The sequence below is a fragment of the Thunnus thynnus genome, chromosome 2 (assembly GCF_963924715.1).
Source record: "Thunnus thynnus chromosome 2, fThuThy2.1, whole genome shotgun sequence".
Lineage (NCBI taxonomy): Eukaryota > Metazoa > Chordata > Actinopteri > Scombriformes > Scombridae > Thunnus > Thunnus thynnus.
The window spans coordinates 14791618-14803937 of NC_089518.1; the positions used below are offsets into that span (position 1 = coordinate 14791618).

The 12320-nt window shown below is 39.2% G+C and overlaps 1 protein-coding gene across 8 annotated transcripts in view; it reads right to left on the reverse strand.

Annotated features, from left to right (window-relative positions):
* The window catches only part of pbx3b (pre-B-cell leukemia homeobox 3b), a 58761-nt gene extending 51681 nt beyond the window's left edge, over positions 1-7080 (reverse strand). For 3 of the 8 annotated variants that reach the window (XM_067604935.1, XM_067604909.1, XM_067604890.1), the window contains exons 1-2: positions 5566-7078; positions 4856-4929 (exon numbers count right to left, since the gene is read on the reverse strand). In XM_067604935.1, coding sequence (XP_067461036.1) covers positions 4856-4929; positions 5566-5813 — 322 coding nt within the window. In that variant the 5' untranslated portion in view covers positions 5814-7078. Of the gene's footprint in view, positions 1-4855; positions 4930-5565 lie in introns of all 8 variants that reach the window. The other 5 variants (XM_067604917.1, XM_067604899.1, XM_067604926.1 and 2 more) reach the window with 4 other exon arrangements.
* Between the last annotated feature and the right edge of the window lie 5240 nt (positions 7081-12320).

A 12320-nucleotide genomic window follows, 5' to 3' on the forward strand; every position in this document is an offset into this window, starting at 1 on the left:
GTATGTCTGGCAGGTCAAAGGTCTTTTACTGTTTTGACAAGAGTGTAGCTCCAGTAATGCAAAAAAAAAAAAAAAAGCTTGCTAACTCATCCCGGGGTCCTGACAAGAAGAACAGTTGGATCGTTCACATCTTTATTTATATCAAGAATTACTTGATCTATTTCTACATGGGTCATCGTTTGATCCAGCTTCTCCTTGTCTGCTTCAGGTTTATATTTTTACATTCAGCGACAGACAGACGCCGCAGAAAGCGCGAGGGGCATGCAAAGAGTCTCCACCAGCCACGCTCCTACTGCTGTAAACTAATTTCAATCAATCCTTCCTTTTTGCATCCCAAGCAGCCTCTGCTGGCTGCCACCGCCTGAAGATAACTATTTCACCACCTCTGTCATGCCTAATTAACAACTCAGATGTACAATTCAGAAATTTCGCAATTAACCTACTAAAATATTGTTGGAGGATGCTAATTGTTATGCCAGTTGCCATAAAGACTCATTTGCATAACGTATGTGCAAAAAACAATTATGAGCTGTTGATCGCGCAGGAGCCCGCGGAAAACGCTTGCAGCCATGGGGAGGGGGGGGGGGGGGGGGGGGCGAGAGAGACATGTGCAAGATGGGTGCTCGTGGGTGCAGATGGAGGGACAGCACTGAATCATCGTGCAAAAACCAGATTTGAGGAGCCGTGCAGATACCAGGCAGCACCGGTGCAGAGGCATCTACCTCCACAGCACAATAGCATTTATCCTTCCAAATGAAACTGATATGTACTCTTTGTTTTTTTTTCCCTTTCCTCTTTGTCTGGCTCTCCTTCTTTTCATCTTTGCAGATGGGGAAATGGAGGGTATTTGGGAGCTACTTAGATAATAGCCATATCTTCCCAGTCCCCCTTGTGCTTTAAAGGAGGAAGCACTAGTGGCCCTGCCATTGAGCCAGTCAGGAACCCAGCTGTGCACGAGCTATTCGGCACAACACTATCTAGTCACTGCAGCCGCATCACTGGGGCTCTCTGAGACAAAAAGCAGCCAAAGTCAATTGTCTCTCCTGCTGAATAGCTTTCTGTTCTCTGCCATGGATTTACTGGAGCTTTTTCAGCACAAATAAAACCACAAAGTGAAAGAAAAAATAAAATAAAATATTAACAAATACAATTTTTTGTTCCCTGGCTTGTAAAAAGGATATTTAGTTGCACCTGCATTAACAATAATAATAATAATATTAACAACAACAATAATAATAATAATAATAGTAATAATAATAATAATAACAATAATAATAATAATACATTTGTATTAATAATAATAACCCAATTGGAATGAGAAGGCTCATTAACTTTGTCAGGGAACATTGAAATTAATGTTCCCTGTAGATTTCAGAAATGCTTACCTCCTCAGTCCTAACTCTATTTACTCCAGGTAATGCTTTTAGTCAGCCTTGCATGTGGTTAATTACAGGCTCATCCTGAACTGCATTTAGTTAACACAGTCTTCCTAGCTGAACGTTACATATAGCGTGGACGAGCCAATAAACATATGTGAAAGCATGTTTAGCGGTTTACAGAAGGCAAATCAAACATGTGCAACAGAATGTCGACATTGGCTCGGACCGTGAGTGTAGTCCCTCCCTAATCCACTGCTTTAAACAGTGGATCGAGCATTTATCAGCCTGAATGTGCCACTCTCTCTCTCTCTCTCTCTCTGTCTCTCTCCTACCTCTCCAGACCCCCCGTTTCTGAACCTGATGAGTCAAAGGTCAGGAAAACAACAAGTCAATACGCAGCCAAAAGAAGCGCTATGCAGCTGAGAGAGCTGTGGAGAGGGCTTAGCCTCTCTGTGGCACTCCGTGATTTAGCCTGTAATAGTTTTCTGTAATCTCTTTCTATTGATTAAACCTCACATCAAAGAGGAGTCTTGCTACAGAACCTCTCTTTTCCTGGTCAGAAATACCATATGGAGGTAATCTTTCACCTTTGTTATTCTTGCCGCTCCCGCTGCTGCTGCTGTGAGCCTCTCTTCCAAAGCATGAGAGCAAGACAAGGGGAGTAGCCAGCAGGATAAAACAAACCCAGCACAGAGGAATAACTGCAAAACTCATCTGAATCGCGGGCAATTTTCACTGAATGCATTCATTGTCTTCTCATACAGCCTAAGGGAAAAAGGTACAACATGAATGTGTCCTTTGTCCTGAAACAGCAAGAAAAAATGATTGTGAATAATTAATTGCCATTTTTTTTAAGTATGTAGCAAAAGAAAAACACATCACATCTGAAGGACAAAGAACACCACTTGCCAACCGAATCTCACATTTAGCTTATCTAAATGCAAAACCAAGAAAATTTGGGGAAAAAAAACCCTCCTGCTAAAAACACTCAATTTAGTGACAGGCAAATGACTTCATGCTGCCACTTAATCTCATTTCTTGCATAATGCTCTCTAATTAGCATATCAAAGTGAATTAATACTTCTAGGGCATTAGCAATGCAGAAATATGCTGTAGCTCTACAATAACAGTTAGAAGGGTGCCAGAAACTTCTAAACACCCTGAAAAGTCTTCAAAATATCTCACCATTACTAGAAAATGCACTTCTTCACATCTCCTTTCTAAAAAAAATAAAGAAAGCAACATTGAGATCATTGTCACCACTTTGATTTTTATCTCACCTCTGATCTCTGATATAACACTAGAACACTTCTTTCAACAGAAACTTTGTAGTAACACTTTTAAAGCTTCGAAGCCTGTGCACACAATTCATGTACACACTAGACAATGCGTCCTGATAACATGATACATGCACGCAGTAATTACACTGATGATTATTGGACCGCTTTCAGATTTATTATTAAAAGTCGTTTTCAGCCAATGCTGGATCCCATGACTAAGACAGCCAGCCCTGTGCCATCTGAACGGACATGAAAGGGCTAACGATGCTACAGGAGCCAGTGAAAGGCTCACTGTGTGCTGGAAAAACAGACCGGTCAACAAGGCCACCAGACCAGCTGAGCTCTGTCAATGGCTAAGAGGGGGAGGCTGTGACTCTAAACCACAGGTTAACCATGCACACACACACACACACACACACACACACACACACACACACCACACCAGCTCTTTCTCACTCTCCTCCTCTGTCTCGTCTCTTTCATTCCCAGACACATACACTCTGCACGCACACCACCATGAACACACACACATCTACATGTATTTATCTTAAGTTTTCATCTTTTTCGTCTACTTTTTAATTCTACTTTGAGCGGCTGATTTAAAGTTTAGAGCGTGTTTTACAGCAGACACTTTCCTACCAGACTTCATCACACAAGTTTCGACAAACAAATTGGTAAATAGTCAGATTTTGATGAATCACAGAGTGAAATGCTTTAAATGTAGGGGTAAGTAATGTAGGGGTAAGTTTGAAAATAAAAAAAACCTTATCTAGTCATTTTTTCACTAAGGTCTAAGTTTCACAGATGCACTGATGCTCCTATACTGAAAAAAAAACACTTCAACGTTAAATCAATGATTGCTTGCAAAATAAAATCTAACATACTGTGTGATTTACATCCTCTGTTTTTCTTGCTCTGTGTCTTGCATTGTCTAAACTCAACAGGCATTCACACAGCAGAGCATCTTGGCTAGACTGTGGACCCTCTGCCAGCCCCTGTGGACGCCACCTGCGCTGGGGAAGTTCATAAAGTTTTATGATCTCCCCAAAGCCAATTTCCTCATAAACCGCACAAAGGTCACAAATCTGACAAGGCATCAGGTTTGCTAAATTACACTAAATCCTACAGCATTGTTTTTTTCCTGTTCTATTTTTTTTTTCTTTGCCTGAGAAATACACATATAATCTGGGAAAACAAATAGTGATGTGCAATAGTTTGAATATTTCAAGTATCTGTTAATTTGGACTTTGTTTCTCGCAGGAGCAGAGCAATCACATGAAAAAATGCTAAATTAATATTACAAAATGCTGCCTATGAGAGTAGTTTATCCTTAAAAAGAGTATGTCTGCATTTAAGAAATTTAAGTCTATTATACATCATGTAAGTATTGTGGAAAAATAAAGAGCAGAGGTTCAAAAGCGCAATCTGTCTGCACAGTGGTGACCTTTCTAAAATATAGTATAGCAGAGTTTGAGTTATAAGAAAAGTTATGAGAAAAACATTAACTATAATTACATCTGTCTCTTATATATTTGTGTATATGCACGCACACACACTGAAAGTTGTCGTAGAAATCTGCACACTTGATGCTTACAAAGAGCACAATATGCAACTTTTCCCCCTTCTTTTTTCAAAGTTTAGATTTATCAAAAATTTTAGATAGAAGCAATTTGCATTTTACCAGAATTCACTGTCCACATTTATAGGAAAGGAGTCTGCATGTAATTGCAATTCAATAACTGATTGAAAGTGTTGTTTTCCTCATATGTTGAAAATTGTGTTTTTTTGTTATAAAGCATGAATTCAGTGTGATCTCGGTTATTAGAGCATATGCTACGGGATTCCCCCGTCCTGTTTAGTGCCAGGGTAGTGAGGGTGAAAGCTGGAGCACACTTTGTGTTTAAATCCAAGCAACCAGTGCTGGAAAAGATGCTCCTGAAGAAACATGAGCAACTTCAGGGCACAAAAATCTACCTCTGCATGCTGTGACAACAGGACGGTTTCTGTGTGGCACAGAATCATATTTAAAGCATTGATTGATTAAATTGGGCAGAGGTCCCCTGTAACCTGGATGCAGGCTGCCACCGGATCACTAGGAGGTAAAACTTGGCTGATTGTGCTGAGGTTCCAATTTTTTTTTTTTTTTTCTCTGGGTATATGAATAATTTTTTTGAACACATTCCACAAGGATCTTACCTGTCTTTTCTTTGATTTCACAGAGAACGCTGAAGAGTGCTGGTTTCATTCTGTGACAGTTCAGTCCATGTTTCCTGTTTCAGTATAAGACAAGATAATACTGAAATAAGTTCACTGATAAATCACATGTCAGACATTTACAAGAGGATTAATTATCACTTCCTTATGTCTTGCAATGTTCCAACCCAATAAAGTTATCATTTGCTACTATATATGGTTTAGTATTTGCTCAGTAAAAAAAAAAAGAAATAACAGTAACTTTTAATTAGATTAGACTAATAATAATGCTCCATTATAAATATAATGCCCAATGACAATTAATTCATATAATTAACTGACTGAGATTAATTTCATTTTTCCAGCATCAGTTGTAGTTTTGCTGATATGTTACTATAGGCCATGTGTGCACACAAACTTTTTGAACAACACAAGCTCACTCAGATTCACGTTGCCATAGTTTAAATTAAAAGCCTTTGTTCCCTCAGTAACAACTTTCTCATGTGTTAGAGCTTTGCGAGGCAGTAAATGCACCTGTGTGTCAGATTATCATTAAAGGCACCCCAGCCTATTGTTATGCATGGTGAAGTGAAGTTAAGCGGGCCACATCTCAATAATGATGCGTTCAGCGTTTTGGTGGGGGGGTGGTGGTGGTGGGGGGGTGAGGTGGAGGAGTGGGGGGCGAAGTTAATAAAACATATAAATCAACCAACTTTGCTTGCGCCTCGTCCAGACTTTGATCAGTAATGGTCATTATTTGATGAAGAATGTCACCAATGTCTTGTTTTCTTCCGTCTCCGTCTGTCCCATCGTGTCCATGTGGAGGCGGCAGTGCCATGCCTCCTTGTACCGAGTGGCCAGCCAGACTGACACCGCCGATCGACTGCATGATCCGGGCTTGATCGTCCATAGTAGCCGCTAAAGAGTCTGTGCACTGAGCCACACAAATTGAAAAACTCATATACGAAATCGGCTAGAGCATGTGCCGCAGATTAGGGGGATGTACGGCTTTGGGATTCTTCAGCGATATAGAGCACACACGTTTGTTTGTTTTGTTTTTGTTTTTTGTTATTTAAAGAAGACTATAGTGATGTTTTAGCGTAAATCTGGTGTCCAAGTTGTCGCTGTCCTCTCGCTTTTTTACGCGCGGTCCAAAGTGCCAAAACGCGTGACTGTGTTTGTAGAAAAATGCATAAATCTTTATCTTTTTCTTAAAACTTCTTTGTCAAAATTGACGGTCGTTGTCCATCGTATCCAGCAGGAATCCTCATGCCAATCTGTCTTTTCTCTGGGATTTGACGGGTGGTAGGTTGTAGACAGAAACGCTCCTTGGTGATCTCTCATTTATTAGCGCTCTTCATGGGATTCCCGGCGCATTCCCTCTCAAAAAAAATGTCCAAATCCTCCGCGTGAAGCACCGCCAACAAAATATCCAATGTGAAAACGTGTAAACAAATAATAAAAAAAAAATCTTAGGCTTGCAGGTTGCCAACTATAAATGTGCAGAAATGATTCCCGCGACAACTGGCAATAGGCCTATTTAAAAAAAAAATACACAATCTGCGGCATAGGTGTCCAAATGTGACTATAAAAAATATGAAATGTACAAAAAGTTGGGAGATTTCTGTTTAGAAAAAAAGCAACAACGAGAAGAAATTAATTAGGATACAACGCTGTATAAAGGCGATGCGCAAAAAATATCTTGCCCTGCCGAAATTTATGAGCTCCAGCCTCTGCCTGTGTGTGTTTTATGTTGTTTGATGGCAGCGGTAGTGAGCGATTGACAGTGTGCCAATGCCACTCACTCAGTGCAGACGTGTCAGAGCAGGGAACAGGAGTAAAAAAAAAAAAAAAAATACAAATACGAAATGAAAATGCACGCTCCGCCCTGCAGAGGAGGGGTCTATATTCTTGTCACTTCTCGCCTGAACACCGAAAAACAAAATGTTAGAGCTAATACTTAGGATGGTGATTATAATGATGAAAGCACGGCAGAGTCCCCTCTCTTTTTCTTGCAGCGGCGGCAGCAGGGTATCCTCGTTTCCTCACGCGTGCACGTGCAGCTATGTGCATATTCTCTACCAATAATAAAGATTTACCCCTGCAACAACACAGGCAAATGCATAATGAGAGTTTTATACAGTTTGATGTAGAACTGCATAGTCCCTTGTAAGCCTTGGTTCAAGCCAGGCAAGCAGTAGACTATATTATTGGAAAGTGAAGCTCCTCGACCAATCCCCGACCAGAATGACTAAGACTGACGATCCGTGTGTCCTATTACTGGCAGATGCATGATGCTGAAAGCCCACCCACTCCATCCCTCCATCTTCACACTGCTCGTACAAAAGGATGGGAACTTCTGATTGGTCGTTGCCACGAGTGACATCCATTGCACAAGCAGGCGGCGCTGCCCGGTGCTCCTCCGCAGTTGCTATGGCAGCAGACAAGTTGTTGAGCTGGATGCGAGGCAGCAAATATACTGTGTACCCCTACAATGAGCAGTGTTTATAAAGAAAAAGAGAGAAAAATGGAGGTTTGCCTTTATTTTATGTGCGTTTCATGTTAAACATGAGGAGATAGAGTGCAGAGATGGTTCACCACAAGGGCCTTGATGCTGAACTTTTGACAGAAGGGGTTTGTTTGATAGGAGTTTGAGGATGAGCAGAGAAGAAAGTCAACACAAGCAATACATGTGCAGTACTGTTTGCTCATAAGATATTATATTCTCCAGACACCAAAATAAACACAGTGAATGTCATCGCTCACAGATCTAGAGGCCAGATAAACAATAAAGCATGACTACTAAGTGGTTTGGAAGTACCAGATCATGGATAATTCCAATTCAGTATTAAGTTAAGATTTTTAAAAAAAAGGAAGAACAGATGACTTGAAGAAATGTGCAATGTTCTCTGATCCTGAGAAGATCGAGCTGGTATGTCAGCCACACTCTTCTCTCTTTGAAGTTGTGATGAGCCAAACAAAGACTGGAGTCCAGACAAACTTCATCCTCATGGACCACACTTCACTGAGAAGCTTGATCTACTAGAGGTGTTTTTTGAGTCAGCCATGGTGGCGAACAATTCAATGTTTCTGTAGAAATTCAGAAAACAGCTCCCGTGTTTTAGAGCTCTTGCTGGTGGTAGTGGATTTACTCAGTTTGTCAATTATGGTTGTGCAGACAAAATGTTTATGACACATAAAGATGCGACGTTTACACTATTAAATGTACTATGTAACATTTTATGGTAATTTTTGCATTTCTTTGACATTATTGTAAATACCATTAACAAAAGAAATCATAACTGAGATGAAAACATCTCAGTATATCTACGTCTATGCTGTATTTTACACTGGGTGCCTTTGGGTTAGATTTGGCAGGAAATCTGCAACAAAAAGAGAGACTGCTTTATAGTAAGACAAATAAAAAAAAAACACAAACAGAGCCTAAGATTTCATGAGAATGAGTAAAAAAACATTGTTTTTCAAATGTGCTTGAAATGTGTTTTCCTCTTCAACAAAAGTTGGAAGAAAACAAACATTTGCAGGGTGACACTGGGATTAAGTGCAAGTGGAGCATCATGTTTATGACAGGAAGCAACAGGGTTTATGGAAAATGTGGGTTTAATTTTTTACACACGGTAAACAACATCACTGACATGAAAGCTGTTGGTCTTATTTCTTTATGGTGATTATACGAAGGTATAACATTTCATTTGACATACTGATGTTTACTCAAAGTGTTTAGTTAACCCTTATGATACTTTAAGTCACTTTTCATCAGAATAAACAAATGGAAATAATCCCCAACTGTGACAAAGTGGTTGATGATAAAATACAAATTTCCTTCAATTCTGTTTAATTTTATTGTTTGTTTTTTTGTCACTGGAGACATCATATTCATTTGGAAGGAGCACTGAGATAAGCATACAAATTAACATATCATCATTAGAAGTGGTGATAGTGAAATATGGTCTTTTGGTCAGCTCAAAGCAGTGAATAGATCATGGACTACTTGGTCTCAAGGAATGATTCATTCCTGTGAGTCAGAACTGAGTGAATGGATTAATCCTCAGAAGCGGAAGTTTTACTTAAAATGATTTCAATTAAAATCATTATACAGTGAGTCATTACTTTCAAAAAAAAACTTTTAACTTTTGATGATCCTTCTGGAAAATGCATATTGCCCTTCTGCCGCCTGTCTGATTCTCAATGTGAAGTCCAGGAAATGGGATGAGGATGTGTCAAAGATGTCCCAGAATGAATGAGAAATGACATTATTTTTAGTACACTTCACTTAATATAAGATCAAAGGAAAATTAATGAATTTGTTTTGTTTTTTAATGAAAAAAATCTGCATCATATATTAAGAATAAAGCGTTCAATTTGTCACTAGAGATCATTTGTGGACACCATTGATGTTTAAATGTCCTATACGGTTCACATGGCTTCAATTCTAAAGTTGGAAATCTTAATATTAAAAAATGTCTATATATATTTTAAAAAAGCGGATCATATTTGGCGTTCTGTGTGGTTCTGCTCATTCATTTGACCTTGAAGTATCAGAGCAACACACTCTTGAGTTTAGTGAATGGGAGTCCCAGGACTACTGCATTTATCATTGAAATACTGAGCTGTCAAGTCACACTACATACCTGTCAAGAAGGGCTCAAAGGTACAGCTCCGGCTCCTCTCCTCTGTTGCAGTGCATGATTCTTCATTGCATTGCATAGCAGGCCTATTCACCGTTGTTTTCAGCCATATGTCAACATAATTCATTTCCGTATGTGACAGCTCCTTACAGTAAGACACTGTGGCACTACTAGTTCACAGAACTATGTTTACATATCAGGGGTCTGTGCTATTCACCTTTTCCTGCTTTTTCTTCCTCACGCTTACATTTCTAAAATTATATCACATTGTGTTCTCAGAAAGCTTCAGGTCAGTTTCTTTGATGGGAAAAATAAATAACATGTAATTTGACAAGTTGTTTTCACATGTACTGTACATTAGGTGACATAAAATGACAGTATTTTTACAAATGAGGTAAGCAAGGCATAAGAATAAGCACCTATGAGTGTAGAGACAACACTTTGTCATCATGCTTCTCATTGTGACATCTGAAAAGACCCACAGGTGCTGTAGAAAGTGACTGTGTTGTCATATTTCATTTAGGCATCCTTCTGCAAAGCTGTAATTGCCTAATTAGCTTGTTAATTAGGAGATTAGCATTTACTGATAGAGTGGCTTGCTCTGTTGTGATGAGAGTAATACAGATTAAGTGAGAAGTTATGGGTGCATGGTTTCACAATTTTGCTGTCCACAAAAGGGTCACAAATCATTAAAAGATTTGTGAAATTGCTGCGTGTTTTACATCAGAAGAGGACGCTCGTCGTTCTCTGAGCTATCAGAAACGCTGTCGAAGACGGCGGAAGAATGCTGGAGCCCGGTGAAGGCAGCCTGACTGACACACGGCAGCGAGATACCTCCTGGTCTGAGTGTCGCCTCTATGATCCCCTGTTGCTCGGGGAGATTGGAGGAAATGACTGAGCAGACGGTGCCAGAGACATTACTAACCCAATTATGAACAGTCTTTCATTTGGTTTGGATACTTTATTCTTATTTATTTCCTGGTATTTGTCGCTGCTGTGCGTGCTCTTTGTCTTCATTACTGCTCTGCACACGTGAAAGCAGAGAGAGGTAGTATGACTATTTGTGGAATCTGCTCCTTGGAATCGTGCAGTGAACTAATATCCAAGGAAGTGTGCCTCTAAAAATTCCAATGTAAGGATCAGAGATGATATCCAAAGTTTAAAATATCAGGTGTGGTGGATTGCACGCTTATAAGTTACAATAAGTAAAAGTTGCAATACAACAGTGTAAAAATACCCAATTACAATGAAAACTCCTACATTTAGGAGTACTATCAGCAAAATGTACTTAAAATATCCAAATGTAAAAGGACTCATTATGTAGCAGAATGCCACACTCTTGTGTTATATTATTATATTTTACATTGTTTTATCATTGTACTGATGCATAAGCTTGTAATCAGCATTTTACTGTTTTAGCTGGTCTAGAATGAGCTAATTTTTTTTATTTAATAAAAAAATTTGTATAATCAACGTCATATTTTATGAGTTGATCATATGTTTCATATGAAAATGAAAGAACAGAAACTAGTAACTAAAGATCTCAAATAAATGGTGGAGAGAAAAAAAAGGAAATACTCAAGCAAAGTATGAGTACCTTTAAAATTATACTTAAGTACAGAACTTGAGTAATCCCACATACAGAAGAGAGCTTGAAAGGTAGATAACTATGCAGGAAATATTGTATCTGCTAATGAGTGCTGTTAACTCCCCCTGTAGTTATTAAATCATTTCAAGTGTTAGTGTGGGAGGTAAACTAATAAACTGTTAAGAATGTTAAATGCACAATTAATGCGTTGATACATCTTTAACATATTTGTCAGACAGAATTTAGCAGCTTACTTTGTAGTTTGTTTGTGGTTTGACAGTCTGGACTAACAAGCAGTCTCCTCTCCCAAAACCACTGCCATCACAATGCTCTCAATCAATACACTTACTGTAACTCCAACAACTGGAGCTGCTCAAGTGTCCCACTCTGACACCTTATCCATGTGAATGTATTAAAATATGACACAGGACGCAGCTTAAAAACGTAACCTTTCGATAAAGTTTTAACCCCAAGTGCAAAAAACGTATCATATCTGAGTAATCTGTTTCTTTAGGAAGTCAAGACAGATTTGAGAGATCAGGAGCAGGCAGTAATCAGGGGGGGGAAGGTGAGAGGTACACAGCTATACTGCTCACCACGATCAATCATACTATACTTGTCCTCCCTCGACTCTCGCTGTTACTGTCTCCACTGAATGCACTTCTCTCTTTGCTTAAAATTATTACACAGGCCATAAACCCAGAGAGGTGAGCGTCCTGTTAATGTGGGTACATGTAGTGGTTGCAGTAACCTTTAAGATTGGCCAGCGGTGGCGGCTTGGACACGGGCCATATATTCTGGTCAATACTAGACACAGATTGACTTGAGGGGGCATTTTAAGGCTTTACGTTTTAATTGTCATCCAGGCTACAGCCCAAATTGATTCCCATGAGCAGAGCAAAATCAGACCTTGATTGCACTGCTTTCATGGACAAATTCACCTTCATTTGGCAGAGTTTTTTTTTGTGACATAAGGCTGGCAGAAGTTGCTGCTTGCCCTGTTGCCAATGTGACAAAATAATCTTAGAATAAAATTGAAGATTTAAAATCATACTATCTACCTGTGCTTATTTTAAGGACCTTTAAGTGGAATTTCTTCTGAGCAGTAGCTCAAAATATTTTTTCTAAATTTGAGTTCTCAAGTCTTACTGAACTGCAGCAAGCCAACAAATGACTTTAGGTTTGATCTCACATGCTTTATCTACTTCATATATTTAATTCTAAAGATTTA